This window comes from Dictyostelium purpureum (assembly GCF_000190715.1).
Source record: "Dictyostelium purpureum unplaced genomic scaffold DICPUscaffold_553, whole genome shotgun sequence".
Classification (NCBI taxonomy): Eukaryota; Evosea; class Eumycetozoa; order Dictyosteliales; family Dictyosteliaceae; genus Dictyostelium; species Dictyostelium purpureum.
Genome location: NW_003519887.1, coordinates 1 through 14,968, shown reverse-complemented (window position 1 = coordinate 14,968; position 14,968 = coordinate 1). Strand labels below are relative to the sequence as shown.

At 23.7% G+C, this 14,968-nt stretch overlaps 5 protein-coding genes across 5 annotated transcripts; 3 read left to right on the top strand and 2 right to left on the bottom strand.

The window, feature by feature from the left end:
* The first annotated feature begins 303 nt into the window (after window positions 1-303).
* rasC (uncharacterized protein) lies at window positions 304-1,323 on the top strand. The gene is made up of 3 exons (XM_003294357.1): window positions 304-644; window positions 724-841; window positions 938-1,323. Exons 1-3 carry the CDS (start codon window positions 533-535, stop codon window positions 1,275-1,277), a joined length of 570 nt encoding a protein of 189 aa, XP_003294405.1. The 5' UTR covers window positions 304-532; the 3' UTR covers window positions 1,278-1,323.
* Window positions 1,324-1,602: 279 nt separating this feature from the next.
* On the top strand, window positions 1,603-3,568 carry DICPUDRAFT_43361 (uncharacterized protein; the record flags this gene model as incomplete). Its single annotated transcript, XM_003294356.1, has 4 exons — window positions 1,603-1,693; window positions 1,780-2,287; window positions 2,418-2,610; window positions 2,675-3,568. 4 exons carry the CDS (start codon window positions 1,603-1,605, stop codon window positions 3,566-3,568), a joined length of 1,686 nt encoding a protein of 561 aa, XP_003294404.1.
* Window positions 3,569-4,705: 1,137 nt separating this feature from the next.
* DICPUDRAFT_84879 (uncharacterized protein) lies at window positions 4,706-8,670 on the bottom strand (the record flags this gene model as incomplete). Its single annotated transcript, XM_003294354.1, has 3 exons — window positions 4,706-4,852; window positions 5,908-6,581; window positions 7,353-8,670. 3 exons carry the CDS (start codon window positions 8,668-8,670, stop codon window positions 4,706-4,708), a joined length of 2,139 nt encoding a protein of 712 aa, XP_003294402.1.
* A 917-nt stretch (window positions 8,671-9,587) lies between these two features.
* DICPUDRAFT_159393 (uncharacterized protein) lies at window positions 9,588-11,917 on the bottom strand (the record flags this gene model as incomplete). The annotated part of the gene is made up of 3 exons (XM_003294353.1): window positions 9,588-9,600; window positions 10,012-10,234; window positions 11,914-11,917. The coding sequence occupies 3 exons, from the start codon at window positions 11,915-11,917 to the stop codon at window positions 9,588-9,590; spliced, it is 240 nt and encodes a 79-aa protein (XP_003294401.1).
* A 499-nt stretch (window positions 11,918-12,416) lies between these two features.
* On the top strand, window positions 12,417-14,140 carry DICPUDRAFT_159392 (uncharacterized protein; the record flags this gene model as incomplete). The annotated part of the gene is made up of 2 exons (XM_003294355.1): window positions 12,417-13,047; window positions 13,593-14,140. The coding sequence occupies 2 exons, from the start codon at window positions 12,417-12,419 to the stop codon at window positions 14,138-14,140; spliced, it is 1,179 nt and encodes a 392-aa protein (XP_003294403.1).
* Window positions 14,141-14,968: the final 828 nt, after the last annotated feature.

Below are 14,968 nucleotides of genomic sequence, written 5' to 3'. Positions count from 1 at the left end.
AATTTTTTTTTTTTTTTTTTTATTTTTTTTTTTTTTAAAATTGACGTTAATTTTTTTTTTTTTTTTTTTTTTTTTTTAAATTTTAAATTTTTTTATAATACATTTATTTATTTATTTATATATTATATTGTATTGTATTGTATTGGATTAAACAATTTGTTTTATTTATTTTTTATAAAATATAATATCTAATTTTTAAAAAAAAAAACAAAATTTTATTGACACCATTTTTTTAAAATTTTATTTAGTTTCTGTACTATTACAAATATATATATTTTAATTTAATAATTATTAAATCAAGAAATTTAGAAATTTTATAAAAAAATTGTTTCTGATTAACCAATTACAACAAAAACAACAAAGAAATTAAACTTAGCAGATTAATATATAGAGTCAAGTTTTTAATTTCAAAACACAAATAAACCAAAATAACCTGTAAATCAAATCATATAGAAAAAAAAAAAGAATATTATCCTTTTTCGTGTAATTAATTATCCCAAGTAAATCTTAATTTTTTTCAAATCAAATAAAAATGTCAAAACTTTTAAAACTTGTTATTGTTGGTGATGGTGGTGTTGGTAAATCAGCTTTAACCATTCAATTAACACAAAATCAATTCATTGCAGAATATGATCCAACTATAGGTAGGTTATTATAAAATATATATCAAAGACGACGAAATAATTTTATATTAATGGTTTTTTTTTTCTTTACAACAAACAGAAAACTCTTATCGTAAACAAGTTAATATTGATGATGAAGTTTATATGTTAGATATTTTAGATACTGCTGGTCAAGAAGAATACTCTGCTATGAGAGATCAATATATTAGATCAGGTAGGTTTTTGGAAATTGGAACATATTAATATTAATATTTATTGTCATATATACTCATTATCTAATACCAACAAATACAATTCATACATATAATAGGTAGAGGATTTTTAATTGTTTATAGTATTATATCAAGACCTAGCTTTGAAGCTGTTTCATCTTTTCGTGATCAAATTCTTAGAGTTAAAGATCTCTCAACTTATCCAATTGTAATTATTGGTAATAAAGCAGATTTACCAGATAAAGATAGAAAAGTCCCACCAATGGAAGGTAAAGAATTGGCAAGAAGTTTTGGCGCTCCATTTTTAGAGACCAGTGCCAAATCAAGAGTTAATGTTGAAGAGGCCTTTTTCACTCTTGTTAGAGAAATTAAAAGATGGAATCAAAATCCAGAAAATGAAGAAATGTCCCCTCCAAAAAAGAGAGGATGTATTATATTGTAAATTAATTATTATTTAAAAAAATAAAATAAAATTTTATCTCCCCCTTATACATTATAAATATTATAGTCAATTTGTTTTTTAATGCTATAATTAAAATATTTTCATAAAAATAAAAATAATAATCACCCTATTAGAAATCAAACCAAATCATTTATTTTAAAATTAAAAACAATAAAATTTAAATCAATTTTCATTACCATTTTTTACTATAATTTTATTTGTTTTTTTTTTTTTTTCAAATTATTTTTTTTATTTTTTTATTTTTAATTTTTTTTATTTTTTTATTTTACAAATAAAACGAACATGTATCATATAATAGACTTTAATGGATAAATTATTAACACAATATAATCATAATTTAAATGAAGAAGGTTATAATATAAATAGTTTAAAAGGGAATGATGCAATCTATAGCAGTAGGTTTTTTTATTTTTATTATTATAATATATTATAAAAATTATATTGATTTAAATTTATTGGTGTTATTTTTATTATTATTAAGATATTATAGCATGTGTTTCTATTGGGGATATAATGAAGTCACTATTGGGACCTAAAAGTAGAGATAAATTAATTACTAATCGATATGGTGAAATTGTTGTGACCAATGATGGATGTACAGTTTTAAAATCAATACAATTGGATCACCCAGCATCAAAGATGATGGTGGAGTTAAGTCAATCGATGGATAATCAAAATGGTGACGGTACCACTTCGGTTGTTGTTTTAAGTTCATTTTTATTAAGAAAATCACTAAAATTATTAAAAGGTACAAGTTTAGGTTTTGCAATTTCAAGAGGTATTCACCCAATAAAAATAATAAATGGTTTTATTAAGGCTTGCAAAATAACATTGGATTCCATTGTTTCACAATCAAAATCATTCACAATTCAATCTCCTCAGGGTATTGATTTAATGACAAAGGTTTGTAAAACCACTTTAAATTCAAAATTAATTTCCCACACAAACCCAATTTTATCAAAGTATGCATACTATCTTTTTTTGTTAAAGTTTTTTAATATTAATGGTTTTTTATTATTTTAAATATAGATTAATAGTTGATTCAACTTTAATGATTTTAAATAACAATAGCAGCAGCAGCAATAATAACAACAATAATATCAATAATATAGATAATAGTAATAGTAATAATATGAATAATATTACAACAAATTTAATCAATATAGTTTCAATAGAAGGTGGATCTGTTGAAGATTCATTAATATTTCCATATTTTATAATGGAGCATTCATTTATAACTCCGTTTTACCCTAAACAATCATCTTTAAATAATCATTTTAATATTGTTTTTTTAAATTTTAGTTTAACTAAGGTAATTAAAAACATTTATTTTAATTTTCTTATTTTTTAATTTTTGAATTAATTTTTTTTAAAAGAATTTAAATAATAACAGTAGTAATATAGAGTTTATTTTAAAAGAAGAAGAAAGTAATATAAAGTCAATTATAGTTTTATTAAAAAAATTAGGAATATCAGTAGTTGGATTGGTTCAGGATTTAAATCATTCTCAATCACAATTTATGATTTCAAATATAGCATTGTCATATTTCAATAAAGCGAAAATTTCAGTATTAAAGCCTTTTACTTTGGACCAGCTTTTAAATTATTCATCAAAATTAAATATACCAATTATAGTAAATCAAAATCAATTAAAATCAATAAAAATCAATAATGAAAATAATAATAGTTTTTATAAAAGTTTTCGATCTATTAGTTATCAAGTTATAAATAACAAAAGTTTGATTCATTTCGATAATAGTAATAATAATGGTTATATTTTACCAACAATTTTATTAAGGGGTACAACAACAATGGAGTTAAATGAAACAGAAAGAGCTATTCATGATGCTTTGTGTGTTTTAAGAAATTTAATTAGAGACCCAAAAGTGGTACCTGGTGGTAGTGCATGTGAAATAGAGGCATCAAAAAAGATTTTAGATTTTTGTAGAGAAAATAATAGTAGTAAAATTAATAATGAAGAGTTAGTAGCAATGATGGCATTTGCAGAAAGTTTAGAAGAAATAGCAGAAACCCTGTGTTATAATTCTGGGATGGATAATCATTTAGAAATAGCTTTACAAATAAAAAATATTCATATAAATTCAAATAATAGTTCAGATATTGGTATAGACCTGAAAAAAAATAAAATTGGTGACATGTTTGACTTTGGTGTATTGGAAACTTTATCAAATAAAATGGCACAGATTTCAATGGCTACCGAAATAGTAACTTCAATTTTAAAGATTGATGAGATTATTCCTTGTACTTAATACTCAATCATAATTAAATAAATAGTTTTTTTTTTTAACGCCATTAAAAACAACTTTTGAACAAGATCGTATTTTTTTTTTTTTTAAAAGTGATGATTCTTAATGATATATTTAGTCATCAGTTTGTTTATTTTGTTTTTGTTTGGTATGTGTTTAATACTTATATGAGTTTTACCACACTGCTTACAAGTTGGGCACGGTAATGTCAATTCGTGTGATTCGGAAATTATTCAATACTTACATCACCCAAAAGATATGATGATAATAAAGATTGTTGTCTGAGGGATTCGAACCCTCGCATCAATGATATTGCAGCCTTAATGCAACCCCTTAGACCAACTCGGGCAAAACAACATGAATATACTGGTACCCGAAAAAAATTTTTTTTACGGTTGTTTTTAAAATCTTGCAAAGCTAAAAGATATCAAGATCCAGCTAGCCAGCGACACCACACAATGAAGATAGTCAACAGGCTAGATAAGTTTAGCAAGATATAGAGTTCAGATATATTTAGAGTGAAAATACCGATACACCTGGAAAGCTACAGAGCTCTATCGATGAATTACAAATAAAAAATAAATAACAAAAATTACCAAAAAAAATTAATCAACAAAAATTAAATAGCAAAAATTAAATAATCAAAAGTAAATTACTAAAAATTCTTTTAAAAATAAATTAAAAGTCGTGTTAACCTTTGCACCATTCTTATTGAAGGGGTAAGTCAAAAATTCGTGGTGCAATTAATACAAAAACGTTATTTTTAAAAAAAAAAAAAAAAAATTAAAATTCAATAACCTGAAAGTAAATGACAAAAAAAATTATAAAAATCGGGTTAGCCTTTGCACTCTTCATATTGAAGGGGTAGGGCAAAAATTAGTGGTTAGCATTTAATACAAAAAAAATAGGGTTGTTTTAATCTAACTGTTAGAGAGCTTTAGTAAGGATATGGAATTCAAATATTTAGTGGAGGCTACGGAACTTTATCGATTAATTACAAATAACATAAAAGCTAAATAATAAAAATCAATTAGCAAAAATTAAATAACCATAATTGAGAATGCTGCAAAATAAACATAACACAATGATTTATCTACCAAAGTGTTGAATGAAAGAGATTTAGCATATGAAAATGATTCATCATATCATATAATTTTCAAACAAAAATTTCAATAAAGCAATAGATAATAATTTTCCAATAAATGCCATAATCAAAATCTTTTGAGCCTTTAATTTTGGTTTCCATCTTTGAGATTTTGAAATCCAAAAATTTTCAATGGTGTTGTCCTGATTATAAATAAATAAAACTTGTTTTTAATGTATTAGAGACACTCATTTTTTGAAAGTTGAAAGGTGAAATACGAAATGGAAGCAATTAAACTTTTCTGAATACAAATTAATTTGATTGATATAGATTGAATATTTTATAAAAAAAAAATTTGTTTTTATAATTATATTTAAAAAAATTTTTAAACAAAACTATTTTTTTATTATTTTACTGAGTGAAATACAATATTTATTTAATTCTTTTTTTAATTATAAAAAATTTTTAATTTTTTTTTTAAAATATAAAAAAATTGTTATATAAAAGAATAATAATATAATAAGCTTTTAATAATTTATTTTCAAAGTTTTTTTAAATAAAATTTTATTTTACACTACAATTAAAACATATGATTTATTTATTATTATATTTTTGATATACAGTAGTTTAAATTAATTAATTTTTTTTTATTCATTGTTAACCACTAACTTTTAACCTATTCCTTCAATAAGAATGAAACAAAGGTTACACTACTTTTATTAATTTACTTTTAGGTTTTTTTAGCAAATTAATTTAATTATTAAGCTTTTAAAAATTATAAACGAATCCATATTTAATTCTCCAAAGAAATCGAAAAATTTTTAAATGTAATGAAAAGGTATATGATTATGACGAAGTTACACAAATAAAATACTTAACGAAAATATAATGAACTCTAAAATAAACACTTATGGAGACGCAACAAAATATATTAACACTAACTAAATAATAAACACTAAAACACTTAAATTACTTAAAATTACTTAAAACAATTATGAGAATGCGAATAACACTAAAATATACTTTATTTATTAATTATCTTTATTACTTATATATATCTATAAAACTATCTATAAAATTATCTCTAAACTAACTCTAAAACAACTCTAAAATTAACTGACTATAAAATTATATTCTTTTGAGTTTAAATACTTTTTTGCTTATATACTGAGGTGGTTAATATTGACGTGGCTATAATGTTGACGTGGCTAAATATAATCACCCTAAAGATAAACTACTGATTCATTACATATCTCACCCTTGAAAAGAGCTGAGGGCTACCGACATTGAAATTTGGATGATGAACTGATTCCATATTGGCTGTGAGATTGTTATCATTGGTCTTAGCTGTAATACGATATGGGCCTACGATTGGTTTCTTAATCTTGTCTGGAATTGATGAATTTTGAGTAGCTGGAACTTTAACGTCCATAACAGCTTTTTGGACTTGTGATACTGGGTATGGTTCTTGATGAGGTTTTGATTTATCTGTACCGTCTATGAGTGGAATGCTATGAGATATACCTTCTGCTTGACCTGCTTTCCTTAAGCTTTCTAACTTAATTTCTGAATAATACTTAATTAATTGATCAAATTTTGCTTGTTCTTGAGGTGTGAGAATAATTGAACTATCTGGAGCTACTTTAACATCTATACCTGGAAGTATTCCTATTCCTTTTAGGGGTGGCTCTGGACCAAAAACGATCTTCTCTAATAATTGTATGCTATATTTATTGAATTTGACACTATCTTCGACTTTAATATTATTATTATTATTATTACTATTATTATGACTACCGTTATCTTTATTGTGACCTAATGGTGATTGTTGATTATCTCTATTACTATTATTATTGTTATGAGTTGATGATGATTGAAAATTATTACTATTATTATTATTTTTTGTTGGCTGTGATTGAATATTATTATTTTCTATTGGAGATTGATTATTAATTAAAAATAAATTACTTGCCAATGATGAATCGACTTTGTTTGATGATGGTTCTTGGACTTGCTCGGAAGGTAACACTGTTGGCTGGGCGTGCACACGATTTACTCTATAAATTTCTTCTGGTGGAATAATAAGTGAGTCGAATAGGTTTTGATTAACAGAAGCATGCTCGCTTAAATTAGTATTGATTGGAGTGTCGACAATTGTTTGAACTGGCTGTTCCATGTGAGAATACATTGGGACATATTGTTTGTGCCTAAACGAGTATAACTTCATTTCTGTAACAATTGGATTTAAACCAAGAGTCTTTAAAGCTCCTAAACCGAGAATACAAGAAGCTGAAATGTCTTGATCCTTAAAAACTTCGAAACTGATACTTGATTTGATTTGATCACTCATCTGGACTTGGCATACGACTTCACCTTGAGTGGCCATTACATGGTTACTTGCATTTGTGACTTTCTTTAAACTTGGACGAATTGGAAGATTTAACTTTTCAACCAATGACTCTCTTATACATGAAATGCTTGCACCTGTATCTACTAGAACTCTGATTGGACGACCATTAAACTTAAGGTTTGCACAAATGTTATCCTTTCTACTTATATTATTAATGCTATTAAGAGTTGACACATTATCACTTGTATCATAACCATCAATAAAGGAACCGCAATTATTATTATTAGTATGATATTCATCCTCTTCTATATTATTTATCTGATTATTATTTCTATTATTATTTCTATTGTAACTATGATTTGATTTGTAGTCATTGTTATTTGATCTATTGTTATTATTGTTATTACCAAATCTACTATCCTCATTAAATTTATTAAAATTATTTTCAAATCTATTATTACTATATTCCAACTGGTTACTATTGTATTCTAATTGATTATTATTGTGATATCTTTGTTGATTATTATTATTACCGTTATATCTTTGTTGATTATTATTACCGTTATATCTTTGCTGATTATAATTATTATATCTTGGTGGGTTATTATTTCTTCTATCACTATCACTATTATACTTCTCTCTACATTCTCTAGCTAAATGACCTGGATTCCCACAAATAAAACATCTAAATTCACTATTTCTTTTGACCTCTACTGCAGCTACTGTATTACTGACAACTGAAGTTAGTCCTGAACTTGATACACTGGCACCAAATATACCCTGGATTTCGTCTTGACGTAGATAAAGAGATTTGCCCATTGTTAGTTGGTAATTCTTTTCGAGACGAACAATTTTTTCACTAAACTTTTGAAATGATGAGTAACCTTCGATGTCCGAAACATCTACCATTAAAGCTTTTGAGAAGTTAATACCTAAAGCTGATTTGAGTGTAACCATTGCAGCATCATCTGATAATTTTACCCTTGAACGAACTGTATCAAAAACTAATAATAATCGCTCTAATGATTCAAATTTACCTGTTCTGGTAAATTCGCTGAATTTGAGTAACAAAGTGGTTGGAAGGTCTTGGTATTGTTTCCTTAATTGTAATAAATTCTCTTCCGCAGAATTATTACCATTTGGGTCCATCCTTTGTAAATAGATTAGCGCATCACTTTTTAAACTTGAAATTAAATCTGTGTTATCAAAACGGGGACCGAAGTGATATCTAAATTGGAACTCGAATAAATCCCATGTTTTTTCGAAGCCCATTGAAAAGCCTCCTTCAAATTTTACATCTTCTGATAGTGGCTTTTTTCTTCTTTCAAAACCATAATTTTGGCTTCTAAACCTTTCATTCTCCAACCTGAGTATAGATAATTCTTTTAACAAATATTCTCTAAACTCATCACCTTCTACACTTCTTCTTCCTGTATTTAAATTTTGAGCATCATTACTAAAATTATTGAACTCTAAACTTGGGTCATCTTCCTTTTTGATTGGTGGACTAATATTACTTAAATTATTTGTTGTTGTTGTTTTATTACTACTACTACTACTACTACTACTACTACTTTCACTGTAATTATTTTTTAAAAGTTGACTACTACTTTTATTAATAGGGTTGACATCCTTACTATTGTTGTTACTAATTGTGGTATTTTTTGACATTTTGAATTTTTAATTTTATTTTATTTTTAAATTTTTTTTTTTTTTTTTTTTTTTTTTTTTATAATTTTTATTTTATTTTATTTTATTTTATTTTTTTTTTTTTTTTTTTTTTTTTATAAAATTTTTACGAAAATATGCTGTGATTGTAAAAATATAACTATGAGAATTTCTTTTTAAAACTATCTTTATTCCTACCCCTTTATAATTTTTATGTGGTTCTGATGAGCTGTCGCCAAATGTAATGAAAAGGTATATGATTATGACGAAGTTACACAAATAAAATACTTAACGAAAATATAATGAACTCTAAAATAAACACTTATGGAGACGCAACAAAATATATTAACACTAACTAAATAATAAACACTAAAACACTTAAATTACTTAAAATTACTTAAAACAATTATGAGAATGCGAATAACACTAAAATATACTTTATTTATTAATTATCTTTATTACTTATATATATCTATAAAACTATCTATAAAATTATCTCTAAACTAACTCTAAAACAACTCTAAAATTAACTGACTATAAAATTATATTCTTTTGAGTTTAAATACTTTTTTGCTTATATACTGAGGTGGTTAATATTGACGTGGCTATAATGTTGACGTGGCTAAATATAATCACCCTAAAGATAAACTACTGATTCATTACATAAAAATATATCATCGTTGTTTTGCCCGAGTTGGTCTAAGGGGTTGCATTAAGGCTGCAATATCATTGATGCGAGGGTTCGAATCCCTCAGACAACAATCTTTAATAAAAATTCTATCTTTTGGGTGATGTTACCCTTGATTACCCTTGATTATATGAGATGTAATGTAATGTAATGTAATGAACTTTTAAAGTTATGTTCATCTGATATGTTTTTAATTATCAATATTCTACTGATTAATTTAAAGCATTTGCTTTTAATTATCTTCACTTTTAAAAAAAAAAAAAAAAATTATCAATAGATTTGGGGTTGGATGGCCTTGATTCAATATTTCAATGATTATTTAATTTTTAAAAGGATAGAGTGAAAAATTATAAATATTTTTATGGGAATGTTGATTAATTATTTTGAATTCATTAAAATTTCTCTAAATTGGATTGGATCATTCAATAATATCTAGATTTATTGTATTATGATTATAGGTTAAGTATTTTATTGAATCATTAAAATATCAAATATTGTGTAACATTCAAAATATGAATTTCTAAAAAGTCGAAGCCACATTGTAATGCTCTGCGTGCTGTGTTTTTAAAATCATTAATAACTGTTTTAATTTCTGAAATTGATAGTTCATGTGGTACTTGACTATTTTCATCCCGTGCAACTTCACTTGGACCTACAACTTTCCATCCTTTAGGGTCATCAAATGGTAAACCTTGTTTCTATGTCCAAGAAATGGGGGTTCAGTTGATGCTTTTTTTCCTTCATGAGCTATTTGAATACCCATATGTGGACCAAAGATTTTGCAAAAATCTATAACTCTTTTTAATTGCTCCTTTTGTCCATCCTTCCATAATCCATTATCACTATAGCTGATTCTTCCCTCTGGTGAGGTTGCTGTTGCTTTTAAAATAATTAAACCAGCTCCTCCTTAGCTATATATTAATAATTAGTAAAAATTAGTGATTAAAAATTATCGTTATCGTTAATCTTTTTTAGACCATCTACAAGATTTTATAAAAAACGATAAAAATGGATAATCAAAAATAAAAAAACAATAATTCGACTTTTTTGTATTGGTTGAGGTTTTTATAATTAAAAAAAAATAAAAAAAAAGTTTAAAATTTTAAAGAAATTTAAAAAAAAATTTAATTTATAAAATTAAGTAAATTTTTTTTTTTTAATGTATTTTCATTCATCTATCATACCAATTTCATTATCATATAATGAACTACCAAATTCTTACTTTATTCCTTTTCCAAATATCAATTATGAAATGAATTATAATAAAATAATATAAATGGAAAAATGATTTCTTTAAAAGGAAGATGTGTTTAATTTATTTGAAAATTTAAAAATTTTGAAAAAAAAAACCTCCCCTGTTTCAAATGATTACCAATTTTGATTGTAGCAGATCTACATTTTTTTTTGCAATACAAATTTTACTTATTTTGGAATTGATGTTTTAAATAAATTAGGAAATAGTTATAGATTAATTAATTAATTAATTTTAAATTAAATTTTTTTTTTTTTTATATTTTTATTAAAAAAACTAAAAAGTATTTAAAGAAAATAATTTCATAAAATTTATTTTTTTTCATTATACACATTCAGGTAAATTCAAATTAAAAAAAAAAAAAAAAAAAAAAAAAAAAAAAAAAAAAAAAAAAAAAAGAAAAAAAAAAATTTAATATATAAAAAAAAAAAACACACACTACACTTCACTTCACACTATTATCAATATGGTGGTTAATTATGTATCCTGCGTGGTGGGATACATATTTTACAACAAAAAAAAAAAAACACACACTACACTTCACTTCACACTATTATCAATATGGTGGTTAATTATGTATTCTGCGTGGTGGGATACATAATTAACCATTCGGCTCTAATATACTAACCTCCCCGTGGTAGAGCTGGAAACACTCTTTACAAAGAGTGGCCAATAGTATAAAAAATAAAAAATAATTAAAAATATTATCAAAAAATATCGAGGATTTTTAGCATTAAAACTATCGAGGATTTTTAGCATTAAAGCCATCTAGGATTTTTTAGCATAAAAACATATAAAAGATTTTTTAGCATTAAAGTTATCGAGGATTTTTTAGCATTAAGACATATAAAAAATTTTAGCATTAAAACTATCAAGGATTTTTTAGCATTAAAGCTATCTTTTTATTGGACCAAAATAATTATTTTAGATTATTAAAGCATATCATTAAAAAAAAAAAAAAAAAAATTAAAATATATAAAAAAAAAGAAAGAAATAATTTCAAAAAAAAAATTTTTAAAAAATTAATATATATTTATATGCTCTTTATATATATCATTTTTATTTTTTTCTTTATAATATTTGATATTAAATCAGATTATTATTTTTTTATTTATTTAGAAATCAAATTTGAAAGAAATAGAATATAAATATAGAAAAAAATAAAATAAACATATCAACTATTGTGTAACATCCAAATATATCAAAGACTATTTAACAGCACCAACAAGAAACAAGTGCTTTAAAAAAATTTTAGCTTTTTCAAGCCAAATTTTCATTACATTTATTTGTTTGTTTTTTTATTCACCCATTACTTTTATTTGTTGTTTTTTAAGATATAGATTTGAATAATTTTTTTCATCCAAATCAATTCATATTGTTTTTCTTCAATATATTATTTTTTTCCCCCTCAAAAAATTAATTTTAACCCTTTTTAATAAAAACTATTTTTAACTCTAATATTAAAAAATTATTATTAACACAACATATAAAAATGTGGGTGTATAGGTTTTCAAAAAGGTAAAAAAATATTAAAACACTACAGAGTGTTGAATGGAGACGCTCTATCAACACAATAAAAAAGGAAAAGCATAATATTTTTATCCTTTTTAAATTTAAATATTATGTATTAAAAAAAACAATATTAAAAACAATTAAAAAATTTTTGAAATCATGTTAAAAAATTTTAAACCCCCCACCCTCAAAAAATTTGAACAAAGTAATAATATTGTGTTATAATTTTTTTTTTTTTCATTTTCATTTTCTCTTTTATCCTGTTTATTAATAAAGTTATATATAATAAATTATAAAATGAATAATAAAAATATTATTATTATTTTATTTATTTTATTTTATATTGGTAAAATCAAATCATATGAAGAACCCTATATTATTAATGTTGATTTCAAAAATAGCACTGGTAATTTATTAAACTATAATGAATGTAATTCATGTAGCTATTCCGGTAAATGCTCCTATTGTCCAAGTATTAATTATGGAAGTGAATTGGGAAGAGTTTTAGAGAAAAATAATAAAAGAATTACATTTTATTTAATTACTGATGAACCCAATATGATGATTAGCGATGATGAATATTTCGGGGAGTTACCTCAAATATGTCAACTTCAGATTATTGTTGCTAATAGTCATAATTTACCAACCAATAGAATTACAATTAATGGTCAAAATAAAAACCAAAGCTTTATTTCATTGGGCTATGATAATAGAACTGATAGTGCGTGTATCAACGGGTTACTAGAAATTCAAGGTTTAGACTTTATAAACTGGATGACGGATCTTGAAATTATTAGATATAATATCATTAGATTCAGTACAATTAGATTTTTAACGGTAAATTTCGAAAACTCCAAAAGTCTTTTAAGAAACCACTATTTAGATAAAACAATATATATAAATAACTCCACAATAGAATTCTCAAACTGTCAGTTTAATAAAATTGGTAATGGTGTTTTATTAATTTCAAATCCTATAAAGCTATATTTCAAAAATGTAAATTTTTTAAACTGTTCTTTTTCAAATTGTAACGGCTCTACTATCGAAAACTATGGGCCTTACATAAAATTTGAAAACTGTGCTGTTTTCAATAGTTATTACCAAGGCTATGGTCATACATTTTTTGGTCAATGGAATAGAGATAACATCAGAGATAATGAAGATACCGTTATTGAATTAACCAATTTTCATTATTACAATAACACACAAGATTTAATATTTATTATATTGGGTGTAGTCAAACAAAGGGGTTTTATAAATTTAAAAAATGTATTTTTTTATAATAATATATTTTTAGGTAATAATATATATGTTCCCCCACAGGTCAAAATTTTAACCATATATTCTTTATAAATAGAACCAACCCAAATGAAAAATCAATATTGACCACATCATTCAACAATGTCCAAATCTATGACAATGTTTTAATAAACAAACAAAGTGTATTGTTATTAGTGCATTTACCATTTAAAGGTGTAATGACTTTTAACAATGTAAATATAGATAAAGATTTTACACATTTGTTATGTAGCAATGATAGTGATATCACAATTATGAACAGTAATATTAACTTTACTGACTCTATTGATCATCATGGTTATAATCTTAGATATATCACCCAAAATTCGGTTTTTTCAAAAGAAATAACATCAGGCCAACCTTTTTGTAATATAATAAATGGAAATAAAACATGTGGTGATCAAAATAATAATGATAAAAAATTAATTATTAATGATGGTGATGGTGACAATAATACTGGTAATAAAATTAATAATAAAAGAAAAATAACCATAGTAATCACAACCATTTTATGTTCATTTTTAATAATCGTCATAGTAGTAATTGTCATAATTAAAAGCAAATTAAAATCTTTAGAAAGAAAAAGAAAAGAAAATAGAAATCAAGAATATTCTGAAGAAAATTTCATGGATGATGCCAGTGCTAGAGCCGATAAAATGAGTGTTGTTGGAACTGTAGAATCTGATAAAAAACTAATGACAACCGTTGGTGAACTAAAATAATAATAAAAAATATTAAATAAAAAACAAATTTTGGAATTATAAAAAAAAAAAATTTATTTCGTTTTTTTTATTTTTTTATTTATTTTTTTTTATATTTTTACAGTTTTTGATTTTATTGTTTTTTTTAAAGTTTTGTAGTTTTGATATCCCACAAATATATAAACTTCTTTATTCAATTTTGATTGATTTTTTTTATTTTTAAAGGTAGCCACTCACTTTCGAAGATAGGATGTGTTGTTTTAGTATGTATTCTATTCAAAACAAGTGACAGATGAAAAATGGCCTACTATGATCTATATAGTCAATTGCTATTGTCATAAAAAATTGAATAACTGTGGGTCTACACATTATCTAAAAAAAATTTAAAGAAAAAAAAAAAAAAAGTTTAAAAAAATAAAAAAAATAAAAATAAAATTATTTTTACAATAAATATTTCTAAATTATCTGTTTTCATTTTTATTTCTTCTATATGTTTTATATTATTTAAATATTAAATTTGAACCCAAACAATTAAAACTGGATAAGGGTGATTTACATTATTGGGGGGGGTTCCTTATAAGTTTACTGTTATAAAGCTTCATGGGGTTATTTCTTTCTATTTATTTAATAAAATAATGATTGAAATTTTAAAATTTTTATTTTATTTATATTGGTTTTTAAAATTATTTTTTATTTATCCAAAACCTTCCATCATCAAAATTGGATATTTATTTAATATATTTTTTATTTTATAAAAAAAAAATTTTATAATTATAATTTTTTTAATAAATTTTTTTTTTTAATTTTTTTTTAATAATTTTTTTTTTAATTTTTTTTTTTTTTTTTTTT